Raw genomic sequence first — 25,180 nt, 5'->3', positions numbered from 1 at the left:
CTGAGGTGCCCTTGAGCAAGGCACCGAACCCCCAACTGCTCCCTGGGCGCCGCAGCATAAATGGCTGCCCACTGCTTCTGGTGTGTGTTCACTGCTGTGTGTGTGCACTTTGGATGGGTTAAATGCAGAGCCCAGTCTCTGAGTATGGGTCACCATACTTGGCCATATGTCACATCACTTTCATTTAGTGTTAGTGTTGACAATTGCTTTGTGCTTTACTGAAGACTGGAAATAACAGCCCTTCAGAAAACATAGCTACGTTGGTTTTACCCACGCAATATAGTACACTATATAAACACAGTAATATTAACAAAACTATGGAAACTGCAGTAAAAACTTTGGCAGTAACGCAGTAGATTCATACATTCAGATTCAGTCTTCAGATCAACAAACCCTGACATAGCATCTTCATTTGTGTAGGCTATTTGTTTTTTTTTATTAAACCAACAAATAGCTTGCTTTAGTTAAGTTACATGAATCTAACAACGGCATTGAGGAGCTTTGCATTGATAAACAAACAAATAAATGTTTTTTTAGGATATTATTATCATTTTTTTAATATATAACAAACCCTTTTTTTCTTGTATTTTTTTATTATTCTTTTTAGAAACTATAGTTACACTGAGCTAACCATGGTGTTACATTTGGTTAAAATACAAGAACCACTGCTAAATAAATAAATAAAGTAGTAAGTAAGTAGCTCTTAAAGTGAGTATAATGGCTATGAAATAATGTGGAGTATACATGCTCAACTGAAGTCTCTGCCGTCCCAAGAAAGACCGACATATGAAGCAACTTTATTGTTCCCTCTCCCGCAGACAGTGGTCGCTGCACGGGCGGATCGGGATGGATTTATAGCACGGAAAATCGCTGCGTTATGAATTTCATAAAACCTTTGCTTTTCAGCTGTGGACTGTATTCTTTCGAGATCTTGCCAGATTTGTTTATTCACTCTCCTCTGTTAAATACGTAAGAACGGAAGAAGTGCACGATTTTTAGAAAACATCTTGTTGTTTGTAAAGCAGTCCGCTGAGTCCTCGGATTTTCCTAACATTGTGTCCGGCATGGTGCGCTCGGCCCACGGGACACTCGCGGCATTTTACACCCGGTAAGACCCGATACCGTTTTTCAAAACAGCGCGCGCTGCAACAAGTTCTTTTGTTTTGATATGGATCGTATATCCAACCTCCATTTTTTATTTTTTTTATTTTAAGTACATTTGACTTTAGATTAGTGAGTTTGCTCAGTAATGTATCGTTCTTGTATTGTAAACACAACGATTAGGCAGATCCACGTAGTTAGACGTTGACAAGCATGCTATATTATTAGCAGCTAAGCTAGCTACTAGCGCTTATCAAACAGTTTTCTGCTATCACAGACCGCGTTGCTAAATAAAAAATGTTTCTTTTTAAATCAAAAAATCCTGTGGACACAGGGAAATTAATTGTGCATTGCATGTAGCTAATAGCTTTTGTACTTATTAGCATCGTCCCAGTGTAAGTCATCTTTATGTATGCAGCTCTAAACTATGCACTCACTATTAATACATAGATGTGTAGTTATTGTTTATGATATTACTTTGTTATTTGTATGATTATAAATGACCATTAAGGGGTTATAAATGTGCAGTTTTTGTATCTATAACGCATAAATGTATATAAAAGTGTTATGACGCTCATCTCAAACACCTCTCTAGATCTAACCCAAAGTAAATGAATTATCAGGAAAAGACAGGATAGGCACAGATGGTTTAGGAATTGTTTAATAATTGGCACATTTTGATCTTAAAATATATAATTATAACTGTTTTCGTGCTTTTGCCTTTATTGTGTACAGTCTTGTGTTAAAATGAATAGGCAACTTGTTTAGGTTGAGTGTCTTCACTATAATAAAGGTCGCAGGTGCATGGATGTAGGACCTTAGCTAATCAAATGAAGCGGAAAACTGCTTACTGATCCAGAGTTTAGAGTGCATGTAGTGTTATTTATTTTCATTGTAGTTTGTGCATAAGAATGGTCATTCTTCATTTTTCTCAGCTAATTGTCCTCCTCTCTGTCGACAGGTGCCGAACTATGGTATCCACCTAGTCCCTGGTTTGACTGCAGTGGTCGTAGTAGCGAAGCATTTCTCATCTACGATTTACCTGAGAGCTGTTGTTACTGCCAGTATACTTCTTATACAACACTATACTGTGAATACAGCAGTCTTGACAGCATTGCAAGCTGATTGGTGAACCAGTCTGAAGTGAAGCTGACTCTCCACGAAGGCACCTAAGTGAACTGTGGTCCCCAAACAGAAGCAATACCAAGCCTTTTTTTGTTACATTGACATATTTGGCCAGAGACTTTAGAATGGCATCTGTTCCTGTTTACTGTCTGTGCCGTCTCCCTTACGATGTCACCCGGTTCATGATTGAGTGTGATGTTTGTCAGGACTGGTTTCATGGCAGGTGAAGTTGCATTTTGTAAATTATAATTGAAAGCTAATTGAAATCACCTTTATGGTATATATGATGTTATTTGTTTGCAAATGGGATTTAATTAAATTTTTTTCTTGTGTAGTTGTGTTGGTGTGGAAGAAGACAAAGCGGCAGATATTGATCTGTATCACTGTCCTAACTGTCAGGTGACACATGGACCCTCTGTCAGTAAGTGCCGCAAATACTGTTTAATCTGTATTAACTGGCATTTTGTTGACATGTAGATGAAATGCATAATTTTTTTTCATTAAGATTTGTTTTATTTTCGTAGAGAATCACCAAGAGTGCTGGGATAATTCTGACTTCATGTTTATCCAGATTTTTTTCTATCATTGATCTACTACTCTAGTTTTTATTAGTATTTTGAATTTTATTAATAATACATGTATTTTCAGTTTTTTTGTTTTTTTTTTTGTTTGTTTTAGTAATTTAGTTGTGTTTTTGTCATTTTTAGTAGTTAAAAAATATATATATATACGTAAGAACGGAACATAAATGTTTATGTTTGGTATTAATTTTAGTTACAGTTTTAGTTAACCATAATAACTTGAAACAGACTAATAATTGATCAAGCGCAGCTAGTAAGGAAAATGGAACACAAACACAATGAAAATACAATTTTAAACCATTAAATTAGCTTAGAATGTACTACCAAATGTGTAAGCTTGTGCAAATTTGATTAGTAACTTTGATATTTGCTTCTCTCTCAGTGCGTAAACGTCGGGGGGCTTTTAAGCACTCTGATGCAGTAGTGGCCAGAGACTCAGGACGACCTGTGAAGACGGGCAGTGCTCAGTTTGTCAGGGAGCTACGCAGCCGCACGTTTCCCAGGTATGGTCACAGGACGATTATTTATTGCCAGGTCAAAATTAGGCCACTAGGTGACCTTACTTTCTTAACCCAGATTAATTTAGCTCTGATCAGACTTTAAGCCGTGATTCATACCATTATGCTGGGGTGAGCAATCTGTGGTGTTATTGGATTTTTAAAAGTTGTTTGAAAGGTGATGAGTATGCTGGAAAACGTATTTGACATTTTATTTTTTATGTTTGTGTTTAGTGCTGATGAAGTCCTGCTGAAGCCGACCGGGGCCCAGCTCACGGTTGAGTTTCTAGAGGAGCGCTCCTTCAGCGTCCCAGTCCTGGTCCTCCGGAAAGATGGTCTGGGCATGAATTTGCCCCCATCGTCTTTCTCTGTTTCGGATGTAGAGCATTACATGGGTAAATAGTTCTAATCACATCTGCATTGCCATTCTATGCTACTTTTTCAGTGGTATGTTTGTGAAAATTCATTTTTAGATGGGAATGTAATGTTTTACTATTGCTTCATAGGTACTGACAAGGAAATTGATGTGATTGACGTCAACCGCCAAGCAGACCTGAAGATGAAACTGGGAGAGTTCGCTGAGTACTACAACAGCCCAAACAGAGACCGAGTGCTTAATGTGATCAGCTTAGAGTTCTCAGACACCAGGTACCTTTTAGGGATGTGCAAATTTAAATCCCCAAATGTCCATCTGAATGTGTACGGCTGTAGCAGCGGTGTTCGAAGGCATCATGAAATGGAAATTCATCCTTTATTGATCTTATTGTGATCGAATCATCCATAAACCCTGCCTCTTTCTTACAATCAACCACCAGCTAGAGTTCAGATCTGCTTTCGTCAGTGTCCAATCAACAACCAATCGATTGATCTAAGTCCTTGCCCTACATTTTTTTTCTGCTTGATAACTGTCACTATTTCCGTTACATCACAACTTCAAAGGGGTTCAAAGATGCAACTTTTCTGACGGGATTTAACCTTGCAAACTGTCCTATAATCTTTGTCCCCTTTTGTAGGTTGTCAAATCTAGTGGAGACACCAAAGATCGTGAGGAAGCTATCATGGGTGGAGAATCTCTGGCCTGAGGAGTCTATTTTTGAGAGGCCTAATGTGCAGAAATACTGCCTGATGGGAGTGAAGGACAGTTACACAGACTTTCACATCGACTTTGGTGGAACCTCTGTGTGGTACCATGCACTCCGGGTTAGTTATTTTCTATAAGTGATATGCAGTATAAAATAGCGGACAGAGCAGGGAATGTTTATGTATTTCATTACTTCAGAAAGCATCATGCTTTGTCCTCCTTATGTATTTTGTTTTATACATGTCAGGGTGAGAAGATCTTTTACCTCATTCGTCCCACTGCTGCTAACTTGTCGCTTTTTGAACGCTGGAGTTCATCCTCCAATCAGAATGAGCTGTTTTTTGGGGACCAGGTAGACATGTGCTACAAATGTTCACTAAAGCAAGGAAACACCCTCTTCATCCCAACAGGTACTCTCTCTGTTTCTGCCAGGAATACCATTCTGGGATTCATTTAAAAAATATCATTGTTTGGATATCCCATGTGACTGAGAAATTACAATTAGATTTGATTCTTTGTGTGATAATTGTTTGCTTCAGGATGGATTCATGCTGTTTTGACCCCTGTGGACTGTTTGGCATTTGGAGGAAATTTTCTACACAGCCTCAACATTGACATGCAGCTTCGGTGAGATGACGCTTCTGTTTGTCTCCTTACTCTAAGTATTATTGTACTGGGCTTTTTCATTGGTCATCCCTTTCTTTTTTTTCTGTCAGAGCGTTTGAAATAGAAAAGCGACTGAGCACAGCAGACTTGTTCAGGTTTCCAAACTTTGAGACCGTGTGCTGGTATGTTGGCAAGCATCTGCTGGACACCTTCAGAGGTGAGGTTTCTCCTCAAAGTAAATGGCTGTTTAACTTCTTATTTTTGTTTTAATACAACATTCTTTTATGTACTTCAATTTTTTCTTTCTTTTTCAATCCGCTTTAGGTCTAAGAGAGAATCGACGGCATCCTGCCACATACTTGGTCCACGGAGCTAAAGCTCTCAATAATGCTTTCCGCAATTGGACACGGAAAGAAGTAAGTTTAATTATGTTACCTGGAGAACTGCGTGATTAATAAGTTATACACAAATGATACATTCACTAAACGTTCATTTGAATTTCCTTGAATCAGTTCTAAATGTTTCACTTAGTTGATTAAAAACTCTTGTAGTAATTTTAGAACTATTAATTTAATTTTAGTTTCTGGAAATCAAGTCGTATCGATTTCATATTCGTATGATTAATGGATATTAATCAAAACGTCCAACTTATACCATATTAACGATACCTCATTAACGACTTCTCCAGCAAGCATTAAAACCAGTATTCAGATTATTCCCATGGCCACAGTAATACCGAATTGATAGGTAATTTTAGTATACTGTAGATAAATTTTAGCATAGGTAACGCGATCTTAGTTTAATAGTTTGTAAGGCTCCACCCATCCGGCCCAAGGAAGGTTTCCGGTGGTGGATGAAGGTTTCCTGCGTGCTCGGTCTTTCCAGTGTGCACAGTTCTTCAATTTTAATTAAACTCTAATCTGACTCCATTTTATCATTTAATCTGACTCCATTTCTTTATGACCTCGTATTTAACTTGAAATACAAATTGATTGCTTGTCCATTTCTAATTTATTATTCTGATATTTAATTATTCTAGTTAACTCTTGACTTTATATTTACTCGTTCATTCGGTTGCTCATGTCTTTAACAAGGATGCAACGTAATCTACTAGAGTCAATAATTACAGAGTAGAACAGAATAATGTCAAATGTAACAATTTATTATCAGTCAGGTAAATACTGTATGTATTATTTCAATTCCACAGCAATTCAAAGAGATCAAATCATATCAATACAAAACATCGAATTCTCAAAGATAAATCTATGAGTAAAGAATGCATACCTGACTTTATAGAAATACATAGTGTAAGGTATTACACTACGGGCCTCTGACTACAGAATCGCCCTGATCCTTTTGCCAAATTTCTTTAAGTACTTCAGACCAGAATAAACATCCCCCAAACTCGAGACAGGAACTAACAATTTGGATTTGCTTTGATCAAGCCGAGTTAGCACCTTTTTGGGACAGAAGGTAATTTGCATGAAAACCACTGAGAACTGACCCACCCTCTATAGTATGCAAAATATCTCTGAACTCTCAGGATCTGTATTACCTTTTAGTTTACTTCTTTGTACCAGACCATTGTACCAGTCGCTCTGAGACAATTCAAATGATACCAAACATGACTGTAAATAACACTTGCATTAATGCAGAACATTAAATTTCTGCTATTGACCCTTCTGAGTGAGCTGAGTGAGTGAAGGATGGGTGATGGGAAGGAAGGGATGAAAAGGAGTTTATGCATATGCGAGGGAGGCATTTTCCCGCATTTTCTCTCAGTGGGATGTGGAGACAGATGTCTGTATGTTAATGCACTGTGTGTGTTGTCCATCTCAGAAGTTCAAAGTGTCTGAGATTCTGTAATCCTTACAGTTTAAGACTTGAAAATCACATAGCACCAGACACAAGATTTCTTAATAAATCAAAGTTTATTTGCTACTCTACAACACTACTAAGCTAAAATAACACAAAACAGAATACGTACACACACAAACACACACACACACACACACACGCTGCAGGCAATGAATTGTTTTGATTTGAAGAGAGTTTAAGGTTCTAATGCTCGTTTTCAAGAATGCTCTAACTTCAACCTGAGGGAGTCACAAGCAAGGAACTTTACTATCTTTACTCTTAAAGATGAATGCAACCAGTTTCCAGCAGAATTATGGAGAATTATTTGATTACTTGCTCTGAGTTGTTTCGTTCCTTTCCTGGTTGAGGGAACCCCGGGTGCGAATTGGCTGCTGAAGTCATCGTTGCGTGATGTCACTGGGGATGGCCTCTTGCAATTGGTTGGTTTCTCTGTGACGTGATGACGCTCTTAGGAAGTCTGTTTATAGTTCTTTCGGCCTCAGGTGTTAAAGTTTCTTTGGTCAGAACTTTGAAGGCATGTGTGGATCCTCGCCAGATGGTGTATGGCTGAGAGCGCTTAACAGCGCATCAGATGAGGAGCCGAAGTTTCAAACAGCGCGCGAGCAAGCATGAAGCAACCCGAAGTTGCGTGTCTTTTTTTTATTGGGCTGATTTCAGTCTGCTCCTTTTTCTGTTTGATCCAATTACAAGTGTTTCTGTAGGGCTTAGCCCCGCCCCGCACGGTTAAGTTTTCCGTGCGTAAATCCTTTGCTGAGTTATTTCATAAAATGAAGAACATATCCTAGCAGATTCCTATAAGTGTTTTAATCATACATTATGATGAGAAAAGTCAACTTTCATCCACACCAAATTATTGCTGACGCAACTAGCTTTCATTCAAAATCAAACAATAGGTAATTGGGCATACACAAAGTACATACGTTAATTTTATCTATTACGCGGTTAAGGCATAGATTAAACGATCCTAAATTCTAAATAGTCACACCAAGCATGTGAAACTAAACAATAGTGATCGGAAAAAATTAGACATCAAGAGATTACAACAATAACATAGATTCCAATAACACAGCAAGCTTCATTTAATTTCATAAAATACAACCTGAATATATATTGTATATATTGCTTTTGAGTATATTGCTTTAATAGCAGCAGCGATTATTATTTGTCCTTTTGGGAACACTTTTAAAGGTCCGATCTTGTTTGTTCTGCCAATAAGAAGAAAAGGCGCATTTCTCTGCTGGGGAGAAACGGGAGGTCATGGGAATGTCACTCCGGATGGAGATCTGGTGATTTTCTTAGCTCGGACGTCTGTTGTAAAACCATCATCTTTGTTGATACCATCATTGAATTACTGCGTTAAACGATCAGGAGATATCAGGGAGGGTCTGCTGGAGCCTTTCCAGATGCCACATGCTTTGTACTGTTGATTATGCGACTTTTATTTATGGTAAACCGGTCAGGAACAACATGGAAGGTTGTTCCCTCAAATTTATCCTGGGTTTTAGATGTCTCCTGAGATAAGGAGATTTAGAGCAGGAAATCGGCCAGCCAGTCAAATGCAGATGCTGGGAGTGGAAGTCTTAAGTCCTGCTAAGGAATGCGCTGTCTTGAAATTATTTTGTGTGTGTGTCCTGGCCTACTAGGCACTACACTCTAGTTCAATAATTAATTTGGATCATCACTAAAATTTTCACTAAATACCTCAAGTGAGTATTTATTGGTAAGTATTGCTAATATTTGGATCATATAAATATAAAAATAATATATATTGCCTTGTTTCCGTGTTTATTTGGTGAAAAAGCAACTGGAAAACCAGATTTTATTGTATTTTACTTGTAATTTTTAGTGCATTTGGTACAGTGTAATTGGTTTGAATAAAATGTTTTTACTATTAATGGAAAAACACCCTTTTAAATAAATAACACCCTTTCTAGATTTATACAGAATTTTGTCAAAAGGCTAAAAAGAAGAATTTTAGATATGTCTGTGAAATGTCATCTCATCTGTCTCAAATTATGTGCTAAATGTTTCATATTTGTTTGTCTTCCCTTTGTTTTCTACCGTCATAAATCACTTAATAGCAGTTATGTGTGATGATAAAAAGTTTATATTGGTTGTTTTTGTGATATTTGTTTTCAGTCCCTGGCTGAACATGAACATGAGATACCAGAGACTATAAAGACCCAGCAGTTAGTGAAGGATTTGGCAAAGGAGATACGCCTGGTTGAGGTGAGAGTAGCTTTGAATTAAATTTTCAAGAAAAAAAATCTAGTGGTTTTTGTCTTTGTCTGATTTTTGTGTCTTTTTTGCAGGATATCTTCCAGCAGAACATCGGCAGGAGTGGGACACCGTTTGGTGGCTCTCAGGGTCTTCCCTCTCCACACCCCAAAGCTCCATTAAACACAGCCCTCACTTTTGGCCAGCACCCTGGTAAAAAGAGAGGCCCCAAGTCGAAGGATGGATTTGAAAGAGTGGGTGTCAGCCTTCCAGGAGCTAAGAAAAAGATCCAAAAAGGCAAAGAGATAAAAACAGAAGCCGGAGAGCTGGACCTGTTGGAGATTCATACTAAGCACACGCTCAAGAAGTTCCAGCCAGGGTGCAAAGTAAAAAAGAGCAAGGTAGAATTTAGAATACTTTAATCAATCTATATTATGTTTATAAAATTACCATTCAAAAGGTTTGGGTCGGTAAGAATTGTTTTGTTTGAAGGAAAGTATTACAGGGCTCTAGACTCATTCTTCCCACTGGTCGCACTTTTGCTAACTTTCTCAGTTGGTCGCACAAGCACATAATTTGGTCGCAATAAAAATTTTTTATACAACATTTGATTATTCAATGCATGCTGATGAACTTTTATCATAGTTTATAATTATATGGTAACAAATGGTTCCACGTTCAACCCGTTCTTTTTCATCTGTATTATTTGTGATTTAAATTTTGTGAACTGGAATTCACTTTCACTTTCAAATTTGCCATCTTGGTGTCACGTTTGACGAGAAAAGATAATTGTCTGTTTTGCTTATATCTATACACCTTTCACTTTTTAAGACTAAAACAAAAGATGGATTAATTTGTTATTCTTAATTAAAAAGCACAACTAAAAGAAAACAGTAGGCTGCAATGACAAACTGTCTTACATAATGTTTATTAACAAAACGAATAAGACGAGGCATGGCATAGGATTTATCAAATGCTGTATTATATGCCGACTAATAAATTACATGATGTTTAGCAAACACTGAGGAATCAAATAAATAATAATATAAAAAAAATGAAGGAAGCCTCCATAGCGTAACGTGAGGTAAACAGCAAAGATAACAAGCTTTTCAAAACTAAAAGTAAAACTAAACTGGCTGTCGCTGACAGGACTTGCATGATTTTTTTCTACAAGAATACCAACATGTTCACCTTCTCTGGTGAAAAAAAGTGGTCTTTTACTTTAGTTTGAAAACCAAACCCTCCGTTGCGCTCAGTCCGCTGCGCGCACCTTCGTGCTCGTGCTGACGCGGCGAGTATAAACCAGGCTTTGTAATCGATGTTACAAAAGATGCACAGCTTTTTTCAGCATTGATAATAATTGGGAAAATTGGGACGATTAAATGATTAAAATTGGGAAATAATCATGTGACAATGAAGACTGGAGTTATGGCTGCAGAAAATTCATCTTTGTCATCACAGTAATAAACTAAAAAATAAAATGAAATTAAAATAAAAAACAGTTATTTAAAATCGTAATAATAATAGTATTGTTTTGGTTATTTTGATCATGTAAATACAGCCTTGTAAGCAAAAGAGTCTTACCGATCCCAAGATTTTGAACAGTATTGTACAGATTATTATTACAGTTATGAATGATTATTATTATAGATTCTCTGCCTGTTATATTATTACTTTTCACTTCAAGTAAATTTGTTTTAAAAATGTTAAAGGTGTACTAAACGATTTTTCCCAAACGATGTTGATATTTGAAAGCACCAAAACAAACACGCCCATACCCCAAAAGGACTTCGCCCTTATTTTGATATCTCCGCCACACATGTACGTATGCAAACATGGCAACGACGATCGCAGAGACAAGCGAAGATTACACACAAGCGTATTCAAACAAAAGCCAACACGGATAAATTGTGTGAATTAACATAAAAAATTAACATTACTCCCCTATCAAGAAGAAAAAAACAATGCAACCTCGGTGTCCGATTCGAGCCCTTCCCACTCCTCGAGTTCTCTCCACCGCTGGAAAGCTGCTCTGATATTTACGCGGGTCTTACCTCTTGCCTGATCGTAACCTTTTTTTTTTTTTTTTTAAATGTCTTGCTTCTCTGATATTTTCCTCTTTTTTTTTTTTTTTTTTTTTATCTGCCATCTCTCTCTATCTATAGTCGATCTGGTAATATCCGTCCTGTGCATTCAAATTGAGCGCTCTCTTCTCTCTGTCATTACAAGACAGAGGCCCCTTACTGCTGATTGCCTACAAGTGTGTTTTGGGACTTGGTCCGATGCTGTTGTCAAAAGAGTTTTTCAAAAATCGCTTGGTGCACCTTTTAAATTAAATAACAAATTTTCACCGTTTAATAAAAATACTGATTAAGATTTTTTTTTTATTATGGAACTAAAGCTGAGAAACTAGTACTTTACGTTGTATTTTTTCCTAAGATCATCATTGTAAAGAACATTATTTGGCTTTTCAGCTTGAGCTGCCTGATGACTGTCTAGATGATTTTGAAGAGAAGATCAACAAGAGCAAGCTTAAGCTTGTGCTGACTAATGGAAAGATACAAGGGTAAAACACTTATCTTCACTCATTTCCCTTTTGTCAGGGATTACGCAATGGCACCTTTATTTTCAATACCTCTTCCTCTTCCTCTTCTTCTTTTAGGAAGAAGGGTCGTGCTGGCAGTGCAAATGGAGCCGGGAGTTCACTTCAGCATTTCCAGCCCCACATGGCTACTTTGTCTGACTTTGATTCAGAAGATGAGCTTCAGATTGATGAAACCCCTCCACCTCGCCGCAGACCGTCTCTACCTAGCAAGAAGAAATTAGCTGGTAAAAGATTTCTCACATTTATTGATCATGCTTGCATGATTTCATTGTTTATGCATCATTTACTCATATTTATATCATCCCAAACCTATAAGACTTTATTTCTTTGGTGAAAATCACACAAGGACAATATTTAAATTTAATAACATCTTAGTATGTACTAATAGTTGGCTCAATGGTCTCTTTAAGGTCTACCAAGGAAACTACCTCGGGCCAAACCATGCAGTGACCCCCACAGAATCCGTGAGCCAGGAGAAGTGGACTTTGATATTGAGGTATGCAAGTCTATCTTAGGCAGCCTCAGATTCGTCTCTAGGTGTCTGGTTGTCACCAGTTTTATATCTTGTTGTTAAATAGGAGGATTACACCACAGATGAAGAGATGCTTACCGTGCAGGATGTGAAAGGCGGAGCAGGTGGGATTTTAGACTTGCTCAAGGCAAGCAAACAGGTGGCGGGTCTCGATTCTGCACTGAGGTACTTAACACATTTTTTTTTTTAATACTACATGCTGATCATTATTAGTCTTTATCTCAGTAAAATATGCAGTTATGTACTTGCTGTTATACTCAATTCTATTGATTTTTCCCTTATCATCGAGTGAGGAAGCACCAGCCTCCCCTAGCACTCGTGATGCTATCCAGGGCATGCTCTCGATGGCCAACCCGCCATCTTCCTCATCCTCCTCCTCCTCATCCTCTCCTCTATCCATCTCTGGGGGAGGTGAGATGCTGGAGCTTATGAAGGAGAAAGGAAGGAGAGCTGGGTGGATAAGTGGAGTCAAGAAGAGTGAGAAGAAGACCACATTTCAGAGGCCAGGAAAACGGCCCATTAAACGTCCAGCACGGCACCTCAGTGATGAAGAAAGCTTGGATGAACAGGAGACCCTGGGTACCTGTTTTAAAGACTCTGATTATGGTGAGTTCACAAATTCATCTATGTTTACTCCAGGGTTGAAAACATTACATAGCAGAGGAAATACTGCGACCCAAAGTGATTCTGTTTAAAGGAGAATTTCCACCTTCTTCTACAGTGTATCCATCACTAGAATCTGACGAGGAGGATCACATAAGCAAGTCTAAAATGAAAAGAAAGCGAAACTGGGATGATACACCCTGGAGTCCTAAAGGTAACTGTGTTTTTGATTTATGTTTTTGTAGCATTTTATTTTGAAACAGTTCTAAACATCATTTCTTTACACGTCCTCAGCCCGTGTGACCCCTACACTGCCCAAGCAGGAGCGACCGGTGAGAGAGGGCGCAAGGGTGGCATCTGTAGAAACAGGGCTTGCAGCTGCAGCTGCCAAACTGGCACAACAGGTGAGCTTCTGTCCAGACCTTCTATAGATGTGGACTATTTCATACCATTACTTTGTGTGTGCACCAGTGTTTGTTTTTTCAAAATATCCTTTGAATGTAGTCAATATTTGTGCATGTCATATTAATTTTTGTAAATTTGACTAAAATGGCATCTCATTTTAGTCTTTGAAAAATAACATTTTAGTTGACAAGGAAATGTAAAATGAAACCAAATATTAACTTTTTAGATATATGGCATTATATATATTTATTGAGGAATAAAAACATGTATAAAAATGAACTCTTGAAAAAAGAAAAAAAAAAAAAAATGCTTTAATTATGTGGTGTCCATGTTTTATACGTTTTAGTTTGTTGTTGGAGAAAAAGTACTGTTGGCGTGTTTTAACTAGAACTGGATTTTTAAGACATCCAATTATAATCATATTTCTTTCTAAAAACAATTTCTACAAAAACATTGCTATTAAACATACACTATGGTTCAAATATTGTAGTCTGTAAGATTGTTTCTGAAGGAAGTCTCTTGTGCTCAAAAATGCAGCATTTATTTAATTAAAAATACAGTAAAAAAGTAATATTCTGTAATATTACTACAATTTAAAATATCTGTGCTGTGGAATATTTCTGTGGAATCCTACTGACATATTAACTACTATTTCTGTAGTATTTTTTCATCAATCCTATAATTTAATATACTTAAAATTATTAGATTTTTGTCATTATGCAATTTTTTTTTATTTTGGTCTTGTCTTTTTCATTGACAATAAAAAAACTCTTTTTGTCAGTATTCTTGACAAGATTAACACTGAGCTAAACATCTTGTTACTTTAATATCAGGAACAGCAGAAAAGCATAACCAAGAGAAAATACACCAAGAAGAAGGTCCCTCAAGAGAAAGTACATTCTGCAGCTGCCCAACTCCAGCGCCAGCCGGACTCTGCGCCCGTGTCTCCTCCTCTGCCCTCTGAGCCTCCTGTGGACTGCATAGTTGAGGAGAGGAGAGTGGAGGTGTACTCTGCTAGCCTGCTGGACCACGAGTACACAGCAGGACCAGGTCCATTCAGCCCAGGGGGTCCAAGAGGAAGTGGTGCCATGGCCCCTGGCGTGTTCCTGACTTCAAGACGCCCCTCACTCTCTCCCCAAAACAGCAGCAGCTACTCTCCCTCTGCCCCCTCACCCGGAGGGCTGGCTACTTCAGCGTCAGCAGTAGCATGTCAAGGTAACTGAAAATACTGTACGTTACCTATTAAAGGTTAAGTGTTTGGAATCACACTTATATTTTTTTCACTCTTCTTTCTCACAGGAAAACGTCCAAAGAAAGGACTTGCTACGGCTAAACAAAGACTGGGAAAGATTCTGAAAATACATCGAAACGGCAAGCTTCTCCTCTAGTTTGATAATATGGAGACGAGAGGAGACTGCAGGGAACCATAGAGGACGAGAAAACGAATAAGGATGAGAGACGACCTGAGTGATTTTGGTGTTAATTTATGTGACTGTTTTATGGTTAATGTTCTGCTAGCCTGGTTTTTATTTGCATCATCGGGACGAAAAGTGAGAAGAACGGTAACTTGCTGTGATGAGTTCAATTGTAATTGTTTTAGAATAGAAATTCTATTTGAAGAACAAATAGAGCTAAACAGACGGATTCATTAATGGAGTGATGAGTGTATTGCTAATTGTTTTTCCATCATTTTCAGTGCTCTCCCCTTAAATCCTGTTTCTTTCATAGTTACTGAGTTTTAGTTTTAACGTATATTTCTAAAAAAAAAAAAAAAAAAAAAAAACCTGAATGCTGAAGGAACACTTGATGTTAGATCAAATTGCCTAAAGCCATTGCAAACAAAAAGATTACATTGTTCAGAAGATCTCTAACTGGTTTATTTGGAAAAACTGACTTCCCAAAAAATAGGATTGAGGTTCTTGTTTGGACTGAATTGTCCCATGGATTCTTTGGTCATTACTTCAGCAATTTATAAATGTCACACTTTCTCATGGCTATTTGTCCTGGTCCAATCTCCTCCTGACATGCTTCATTTAGGATCTGTTCCTATCAAATTATTTTATACCATAGAAGGCAATTTGATACACAGTTGACTGTAATTGCTGTAGATGAAGTCCTGTAGAAATGTCTCTTTGCTTGTTAAAATGTTTTTACAGTAGTGTACTAACACATTTTCATCAACAAATGTATTTTAGATGTGTATATACTTTAAGTTCATCTTGTTTTATTTGTTTTCCACTTAGCATGGGCAGCATAATATCCTGCCACCATTTGGCCAGGGTTGTCTTTCCCATCTATAGTTCAGCTCCATGTTGTAGAGGTTGAGTTCAGTGGTGGGCACATTTTAGTAATTGTAAAGAACACAGAAATTGACTTAGAGCAGTTTGAGATCATATGGGTGGTTCTGTAGGTTCAGTGTACATATTTGGTGTTTTGTTATTTTGTATTATTATTAACGTTTTTCTTTAGAAAGATTCCAATGCAATTTCGTTCTTTCTTGAAACACCTTGTACAAAAATACATGTTTTGGGTAAGTAACAGCATAAGAGTTTAGTCAGTTTTATTTGTATAGGATAATTATGCTGTTATTTTTCATTGAAGCTTATGATATTAGCAATGTGATGAAGTTAATGTATTCTATTGCTATTTTAATGTTATTGTCTATTTTACCCCCTCCCCCCACTTATCAATAATATTAATTTTAACATCAATATACTTTATAATACTCAATTCTAGAAGTGTTAAATGTAACATTTCCTTGTAATTGTATGCAATAGCAACAATATATTTTTTTGCTTTCTCCTTTGACCATTATGTCTATAATCAGCACCAAAACTATTGATAAATCAGTGGGCCAGTGTAAATATTATTTTACTTTTTTTTTTCTAAAAATGTCAGATTGTCACCCTGCTGAACTGTCATCATGTCATCCACGTGTAATTAGAAACTTGTTTTGAGGTTTGTAGAGATTTGTTTTTGAACTTGAAATAACAGAAGACAGTTGTTGGAATATTCTGGTAAAACTATTATTTTTAGACATTGTTTTCAGATGACTGAAATTTAAAAAGATATTTCTGTAATATTTTGAGTTTTTTGTACATTTATTTGATTTGTCATCATCTTCACATCGTCTCTTAATGTTGCTACTTGCACTCATATTTTACTAAACATCTGTGCCTTCAGTGAAGTCCCAAACATAGCAACCTCTCTTACCGAAACTGTGCATCTCTGCACATCTTTTGATACTAGATACTTTAGTTTAATGGCAACACTTGTCTACAGCTATTCAGGATTTCTGGAAATTGACAGTGAAAAACGGGAACGATGTGAAGCAAGATGTGCAACAAAGAAAGTGTTCAAAAACCTCAAAATATGTAAGAACTGGCTTTTAAATATGTTCTTATTAAAACTTACATTTACTTAAGTTATTCTCCTCTTTATCACCGGAAGTTAATTGTGTGCATTTTAGGATTTATTTATCTTTTAACCATTTTCTTGTCTGTTAAAGTTTATTTTGAACGATTAATGTTGATCACAGTTCCTCTCAGGGTTTATTTTGTATCTAATATCATTTTGATAGAATCGTTTAAAAAGCAACAGTAGTGTTAGGAGTTCACATTCAGGACCACTTAAAAACCAAGTCAAATTTGAACCCATTTAATATTTATAATTGGACGTTGTCTTTTGCTATTGTCACCACCTTTGGTTTTTGAAGCGGCTTGAGCAGATTTTTCCAAATGACCTCTATTAAAAGATATTTTTAAAAGTTGTTTGCATTTTTGTCATTATAAGCCTATTTTCCTCTGCAAGTGTCATGTGGTCTCTCACGTGGTCAACTCCACATTTACCCGCGAACAAGCTTCTTTTGTCTCTTTCAAGAGTTCATAATTCTGTTGTGCGCCAGACGTTGAAAATGGAATGAAAGGCACAAACGGAATTAGTCACGTGATTTAAAGCCGCATCTCTGTTGCCATAGTAGTGTCAATGGCGGTCAGCGATTGGCTGATGCCACGTCTCCGTCAGCCAGTCAAAATGCGCGCTTTTTACAAACTACTCCGGAAGTTAGCAGGTTAGTGTTGATTTCTAGAGCTTGGGCCAGGGGAGAGTGACTTGGAGTGGAAAGTCTTATAGCTTACAAACATAAAAAGCTGCAGTTTTTGGATACTGCTTGAGCCCAGGCCTTGGTACGTATGTGTGGGTTAGTACAAATATATATCTGCCGTCTTATTCACGTAATTCGTAACTCTATAATTCTATAACTCTAAAGCTCGGAGTTTGCGTATTTGCAGTTTACTGACGCTCTACACGGTTATACTTTTTAATGACTGAGCCTACATTTCATCGTTAAGGAACTTTTTGAGACCACTCTCAAGTGCCGTCTTGTTTATAGGCACTGAACCCCTCTCGAGATGGCATCCTCTAACCCTCTGAGACCCCAGAACAGAAGTCAGCAGGATCATGCAGGGTGAGTGAACTGATCATGAATATTTATATCAGCCTTCTCCTCCACAAGTAACATTGTCTTACTCTTAGTCTCTCCTCCTTAATTGATTTAAGTTATGCATGTGACAAGAACTATTCAGAATGTTAATTTTGTTTTGAGCAATTTTAGGTACCCCTCACTACACATACAGTCATGGCCAAACATATCGGCACCCTTGGTAAATATGAACAAAGAAGGCTGTGAAAATTAATCTCCATTGTGAATCCTTTTGATCTTTAATTAAAAAAATTCACAAAAATCTAACCTTTCATTGGATAATAAGAATTTAAAAGGGGGGAAATCATCATGAAATGTTTTTCTCTAATACACATTGGCCACAATTTATGGCACCCTTTTATTCAATACTTTTTGAAACCTCCATTTGCCAGTTTAACAGCTCTAAATGTTCTCTCATAATGCCTGATGAGGTTAGAGAACACCTGAGAAGAGATCAGAGACCATTCCTTCATCCAGAATCACTCCAGATCCTTTAGATTCACAGCTCCATGTTGATGCTTCTTCTCTTCAGTTCACCTCAATCATTTTCTACAGGGTTCAGGTCAGAGGACTGGAATGGCCATAGCAGAAGTTTGGTTTTGTGCTCAGTGACCCATTTTTGTGTTGTTTTTTAGGTTTGTTTTTGGATTATTGTACAGTTGGAAGATCCAAACATGGCCCATTATAAGATTTATAACAAAGTCAAGTCACTTATTGATTTTTTTATCTGTTGGTGTTTGATAGAATCCATGATGCCATGTGTCTAAACAAGATGTCCAGGACCTCCAGCATAAATATAGGCCCACAACATCATAAATACAGCAGTATATTTCATTGTACACATGGGATACTTTTTATCCCTGTGTTCACCAAACCCATCTTGAGTGTTTGCTGCTAAAAAGCTCTTTTTTTTTTTTTTGTTTCATCTGACCATAGAAGCCAGTCGTGTCTGATAACTGAATATGCTGGAGTTTGTTTTTGGAAACCCTCCCAAACAACATGCGGTGATCTAGGTGCTGTTTGACCCTGAGACTGAACTATTTTCTGCAATTCTCTAGCTGTGGTCCTTGGAGAGTCTTTAGCCAACTCTCCTTCTCACCGTGCATTAGGACGATATAGAGACACATCCTCTTCCAGGCAGTTTCGTAACATTTTATGTAGATTGGAAATTCTTAATTATTGCCCTGATGGTGGAAATGGGAATTTTCACTGCTCTAGCTCTTTTCTTAAAGCCACTTCACTATTTTGTGAAGCTCAATAATCTTTTGCTGCACATCAGAAATATATTCTTTGGTTTTTCTCATTGTGATGAATGATTAAGGGAATTTGGGCTTTGTTTTCCTTCCTATTTATATTTCTGTAAAACAGGAAGCCATGTCTGGATAATTTCATGTTCATAATCATCCTGGAGTGCTCAAAATTGTGAATATGAATGGGAATATACTTCAGAGATATTTTACTCATAAGAATTTCTAGGGGTGCCAATTATTGTCCAACGTGTATTTGAGGAAAAACATTTTTCATAATGATATTTCCCCCCATTTTAAATTTTTATTATCCAATGAAAGGTTAGATTTTTGTGAATTTTTTTAAAAGATCAAAAGGATTCACAATGCAGATTCATTTTCACAGCCGCCTTTGTTTATATTTACCAAGGGTGCCGATATTTTTGGCCATGACTGTATCAAGAAATATACATTCCACATTTCACTCAAAAATAAATAATGCAAAATAGAACAAAACATGATTTGTAATATTGTTTTCATAACCGTTATACACATTTTAGTGTTTTTCAAAATGTGGTGCTGATTTCTGATCTATAATGCCATTAGGGTCTTGAAGCATCAGGAATTGAAGACAAAAAGCACTTACTCTAAACGAGGATCTGAAAATTTGGACCCCAATGTTTCTGCTGAAACTGGAAAAGGAGTCAGTAAACTCAAAGGCGTCAGCAGGCTTCCCGTCCTTGCCAAATCTCTGCAAGCAGCCCTAAGTGTGCTCTCCCAAAATCCCAGTCACAACAGCTGGGAACAGAGGCCTCTAACAGTAAGGATACTACTTAAGTGTTGTTTTTTTTTTTTTTTTTATATAGTCTTATTTATTTTTTTGATGAATATTATTAGAATTTTCTAATTTTAATTTTAGATCTTAAGTTTCAGGTTTTTTTGGTAATGTGCTTTTGTCATTTATTTTATTATTTAACATTTCTGTATAGCTTTTTAGTTATTTTTAGTTTTAGTAATTTTAGTACTTAAAACTTACTTTTCCTTGTCAACTACCTGAGGTAAGTTTAAGTTCTAATTCTAATGTTTATTTTATTTCAGGTTTTTTTTATATTGAAAATGAATTTTAATAGTTTTAATTACTTATAACTGTGGCATAATGATTTCTTTTTCATTTGTCTTCAGAGTAAAGCTAAAAAAAAATGGACCTGCACCAAACCTGTTCCTTTCAATTTGTCCCAGTCACGCACACACAGTCAGAGAAACACAGGTGATCTCCAGGGAAAAGCACCCCTGACGCCTTCTACTCGACTAACACCAGGGGCAAAAGTGATGAACTTGAATCCAAGTGCCAAAACTGAAACTCCAAGCCATAAAGCTACGACACCAGGTGTCCACAGGGCTCAGGCCAACAAATCACAGCGACTGCAGCCTGGTAGTCACGTAGAATACATGGCATCAAATAAAGACTCCACTTATGTTCACCCACTTTCACATGAATTCGGATGCTGTAGTCAAACTGATTTAAGTTCACGTTTAGGTAGCATCACTCTAATACAATCTAAGCTTCCTGAAGACTCAGGTTTGAGTCGTTTATGTAAAACTTCACTCATTAAAGTAGATGTTAATTCTGATAATCAAGCACCAAAGGACAAGCACTGTTTCCCATCAACAACACAAAGGCATGTAAGCACTGAAGGTGAGTGACATAATGTCAGATCTTTTCTTATTGTGTCAATCAAGTCAATGTTCGAGTTCAATCTCAACTGTATTAATAGTTCTTTGTTTAATTTAGCCACTGGTTGTTTATAATTGATGTATGTAACTATGAGTGCAGGATCATCAAATCTTTCATCAGCTGTGCACCGTGTCCTCACATGTGAGGGATCAAGTGCTGTTGGAGCACAATGCATGATGCCACGTTTATCTACCTGCCCCCCTGGACCAGGAACCTCTAATAATCTGGTTAGGAATTGTAGAAAGTCTCCGTAATAAAAGCAAAGTTTTTACTGACCCTTTATGATGATCATGACAGTTGTCTTTTTAGTCTAGTATGTGCTCTGGTGCTCATATATTTTGATATTTTAGCCTCAAAGAGTTGTGCAGAAGAGTTATGGCGTTGATGTCATCACAGGTTAGTTCATTTTCAAAGACTCCCAACTTTTCTCATCGATTACAGAGTTTAAGCTTTATAGTTCTCCTTTCATCTCTAGACAAGGCTGGGCTGTTTTCCCCTGACCCTTCAGCGCTACATAGTATTCTACAGAGTGATGGAACGAGACTGGGGGAGCATGTTGGAGTAACACCCAGAGCATCAACCTGTCCTACTGGCAGAGTAACCTCTATTTATTCTGTGAGTGCATTCCTTTGTTCAATGGCCATTTACATATTGATTATGACATTTTACTTCTGAATGGTCCATTTAGGCAGAATAAGTTGTGAAATAGAAGTCATTTTTAATAGTCAACTTGTCCACTTTAGGCTCAAAGAGTACCTGCCAAAAAGACTCGAAAAGAAGTTCCAGCAGAGGCCAAAACCCCTTCTGGTATTTAAATTTTTTTTTTTTCTTTTTTTTTTTTTCTAGCAGTCATTTCTCCAGTCTTCGTGGTCCTTCAAAAATTCTAATATGCTGGTTTGGTGCTTACGAAACATTTATTATCACTAGTAAATGGTTGTGCTGCTTAACTTTTATTTTTATTTTATTTTTTTTCTGGATTCTTTGATGATTAGAAAGTCCCTAAACTGTCTGAATAAAAAAAATAAAAGAGTATTTGTTAAGACTTTTAACAAATTTTGTTCATTAATCTTTGTATGGTTTGTGCCTGCAGGAAGTGCCTTTTCTCCTGATCCATCAGCGCTCCGTGGTATTCTACAGATCAATGGAGCAACACCTCATGCACCGACCGGCCTTACGGGCAGAGCAACTTCTGTTTACTCAGTAATGCTCAGTTCACATTTGTTGTCTTAATTTGAATTTGGAATGCTTAAAAAATAAGGTTTGAAATACCTTGTTCACTTCAGGCTCAAAGAGTGCCAGTTAGGAAGCCTAAAACAGACGAATCAGCTGCTGTCAAAGCTCCTGCAGGTAATCTAGCCCATTCATTTAGCATTAAATGATGTATATACACTTCTGCTCAAAAATGAATACTTTTATTCAGCATGGATACATTAAATGCATCAAAAGTGACCGTAATGACATTTAAAAAAATTTAAATGAATGCTGTTCTTTTGAATTTTCTATTTAAGAATCCTGAAGAAATGTACCATGGTTTCCACAAAAATATTAAGCAGCGCACCTGTTTTCAACACTGATCATTAATGTTTCTTGTGCCACAAATCAACATTAGAATGATTTCTGAAAATTCAGCTTTACAATCACAAGAATAAGTTACATTTAAAATAGAATAGAATAGCCTTTTGATCAAATACTGTAAATGCAGGTATGTTGGGCACAAGAGATGTTACAGCACTACATACAGACTAGGTGGTGTTATTCAGTGTTTTTTCTCCATAAAATTGATGTAATTTGATTAAAAAAATAATAATAATTTTCTTCTTCCTTTAGGAAGTGCTGTGTCCTTCTCCCCTGACCCTGCGGCCCTGCGCAGTATTCTACAGAATGAAGGTGTGAGGGCTGGTGGAGCAACACCCAGAGTTTCCACCTGTCCCACTGGCAGAGGAACCTCCATTTATTCTGTGAGTTTGCTCGGATGGATTCAACTTCCAATTGGGTGCTATAACGGTGTTTTGCATCATGTAACTTTCTTTACTTCAGGCCCAGAGAGTCCCAGTGAAGAAGAATAAGCCTGAAGACGTGGCAGCAGCAACATCATCTCAGTGTAAGTTTGACTCTCCAATATTTCATCCCTTTCAACATCATGTTTTCAACCCTGTAAACCATTGATTCTCTGCTGTGGCGCAGGTGCAATTAGAACACCAGTGATGAAGTGGACACCGCAGCGGGTCGCAAAAACCAAACCACAGTCAATGGTGAGTATTCTCTTGTCTTGTCTCATTGTTTTGTACAGTATCCATTGCCGGAAATTAATTTTTTACTCAAACTCAATTTTCACATGTCAAGGCTATAAAAGTCTTCGATATCTTGTTTTTTCTTTGTTTGTGTGTGTGAGATCGTTTTAAAATGACTTGTATCCCAGGTTTATGCTTACTGTTTATATTTACAGAGGAAACTTTGTACTACCCAAAAGATTTCCAGTTTAAGGGGTTCCCCAGGTTTGCGTGAATCTCACGACCCAAGCACTGGACTCTTGGTTTGCCAGGAGGTAAAACTTCCCCATAATGCAGAACCCTTGTATTTTTCTTACTTATCTACATGATAGAATGTCAGGTTAACACTAGGTGTTGAATGTGTTATAGGGGGAGGATGTCATTCAAAGATTATTTAAGGACCAAGAGCAGATGGATGATTACCAGATAGGCCAAGATGACATCACTTCACAACAGTTACTGAACAGCCACCAAACTGTACGATTGATTTAACTCTAAAACATTAATTTATGCATCACTGGTCAAATTCTTGATGGCCTATAATTAATCTCACATAACTTCTCTCCATGCAGACTGAAGCACAGTCAACAATTAAAGAAAATTTTGATTCAAATCACTGTCACACTGAGAACAAAGGCAAGAAAACAGTCCAACCTTTCATACAAGCAGCACACAGAGGGTCAGTCATTGTTTTCTCATCAAGCCAAAAACTTGGATCAGATACTCTGAAGAATCCTGGGATAAGTGCCCCCCTGCAGCACTGTTTAGGCCAGCTTACATCCCATAATGCACTACCACTACAATCAGACCAAAGCAATGGATCACAGATCAATCCCAGCTTAGACCTGCCTAAACAAAGCCAATCTAAAGGTAACCATTCCATCCAAAGTGAACCTAAATTTAACCTTTTTCTTGGTTTGTTTTCTATTTTTACATGACCATATCGGTCAAATGTTGTAATGAATTATCCATAAGCAGATGTTCTTTACACAAACTGAACATGACTTAAGTATTTGTAGTAGTGTTTAATGCAATAAATGCATTTCCACATCTGTCTATAGCTCCTGCTGTCAAGCAGTCTACTGCTATGTCTGCTCTGCGGCGGCGTCATACCCCTCTGGAGGAGATGTTTCTGGACGAGGAATGTGCTACGTACACCTCTCGCCTGCTGTCCTGCCCACTGCAGCCGCGCAGTGGCAACCCGATGGCTGCCACACTTCTGTTTCAAGACTCTACTGTGAGTGATCATTGTGTTTTGAATTGTGCACTGCACACTTAACCTGTTGTCAAGTTAGCTGTTGATACATCTTATCTCTCTCCTCTACAGTGTTTTTTACCCATTGGCCTGTCTTCTCCTATACGTCTGAGTCCTGTCCCTTCAGGTTCCTCTATCAGAGCATAAAGGCAGATGTCCCACAACACATTGCACATGTCAGTCTGTGTATGTAAGACTGTCTGAAACAGTATTTCTAGTTGCACTTTTGATATGTAATGTCATACAGTATCTGGCTACATATTCCACAAGCAGCAAAGTATTGGACGGACACTATATTTGGTGGGATTCACTGTTGACAACATGACTGAATGCAAAACTATCTCTAAATATTGAACACTTTCATCATTTTTACTGTGTGCTTTCCACTTGCCTCTTGTATAAAGTGAATAAAGTGAAAATAAATCTCTATATAAAGTTTTACATTAAGCTTTGTTATTATAAATTTCAGTTGTTCTTTTTTTCCTGAATTGTACTATTACAATATTGTAGATATCCGTTATGAAATCGTTTAATATTATTTGGTGCTAAAATTTGAAAACACTAAAATATTTGACTTAAATTATTTGAAATTCACTAAGAATATTTTTATTTAGAGTAAAAGATCTGAATTTCAGATTTTTAAAAATAAATTATAAAATTATGTGTTATATAACAAATTATATTTTATAATATTTATTTATACTGTAACTTAGAAATGTATTGGTTTTCAATCAATAAGCTACATTTAAATAAATATTCAAAATTAAAATAAAACATGACATTAAGAATATGTTTATGTAACCTTGAGTCATGGTAAACTTGATCCCTTTTTTTTCTTTTTATTAAGCATGTAACCTTTGCTGTGCAATTCAAGTTGATACTTTATATTTAGCTGAGTCAGGGGGTGTGTGACTACAGTGTCTGTTTGTGAAATGAAATCCAGGGGGTGGGCATGAATTGCTGGAACTCCGTCCTATTAAACC

At 37.1% G+C, this 25,180-nt stretch overlaps 2 protein-coding genes across 6 annotated transcripts; both read left to right on the top strand.

Moving 5' to 3' along the window:
- The first annotated feature begins 814 nt into the window (after positions 1-814).
- LOC306860544 (histone lysine demethylase PHF8-like) lies at positions 815-16,655 on the top strand. The gene is made up of 22 exons (XM_079402281.1): positions 815-1,108; positions 2,063-2,449; positions 2,562-2,647; positions 3,190-3,310; positions 3,539-3,699; positions 3,811-3,952; positions 4,318-4,504; positions 4,633-4,795; positions 4,925-5,012; positions 5,102-5,208; positions 5,316-5,407; positions 9,009-9,098; positions 9,182-9,487; positions 11,561-11,652; positions 11,749-11,915; positions 12,102-12,187; positions 12,270-12,388; positions 12,513-12,829; positions 12,945-13,040; positions 13,121-13,230; positions 14,065-14,446; positions 14,531-16,655. Exons 2-22 carry the CDS (start codon positions 2,352-2,354, stop codon positions 14,617-14,619), a joined length of 3,099 nt encoding a protein of 1,032 aa, XP_079258407.1. The 5' UTR covers positions 815-1,108; positions 2,063-2,351; the 3' UTR covers positions 14,620-16,655.
- LOC306860546 (uncharacterized protein) lies at positions 16,483-24,657 on the top strand. Of its 5 annotated transcripts, none has more exons than XM_079402285.1 (18): positions 16,483-16,605; positions 17,622-17,696; positions 19,544-19,757; positions 20,120-20,633; positions 20,772-20,899; positions 21,023-21,068; positions 21,148-21,287; positions 21,416-21,479; positions 21,763-21,872; positions 21,956-22,019; positions 22,500-22,630; positions 22,710-22,773; positions 22,857-22,924; positions 23,119-23,217; positions 23,312-23,419; positions 23,515-23,812; positions 24,004-24,179; positions 24,270-24,657. In XM_079402285.1, the coding sequence occupies exons 2-18, from the start codon at positions 17,641-17,643 to the stop codon at positions 24,342-24,344; spliced, it is 2,355 nt and encodes a 784-aa protein (XP_079258411.1). In that variant the 5' UTR covers positions 16,483-16,605; positions 17,622-17,640; the 3' UTR covers positions 24,345-24,657. The 5 variants fall into 5 exon arrangements, with proteins under 5 accessions (XP_079258411.1, XP_079258413.1, XP_079258409.1 ...); XM_079402287.1 differs by lacking the exon at positions 16,483-16,605 and adding an exon at positions 17,284-17,415 and having other exon boundaries at positions 21,181-21,287; XM_079402283.1 differs by lacking the exon at positions 16,483-16,605 and adding an exon at positions 17,284-17,415.
- Positions 24,658-25,180: the final 523 nt, after the last annotated feature.

This window comes from Barbus barbus (assembly GCF_936440315.1).
Source record: "Barbus barbus genome assembly, chromosome: 41".
Classification (NCBI taxonomy): domain Eukaryota; kingdom Metazoa; phylum Chordata; class Actinopteri; order Cypriniformes; family Cyprinidae; genus Barbus; species Barbus barbus.
The sequence above is the reverse complement of the archived record's forward strand: the minus strand, read 5'-3'. Positions and strand labels throughout refer to the sequence as shown.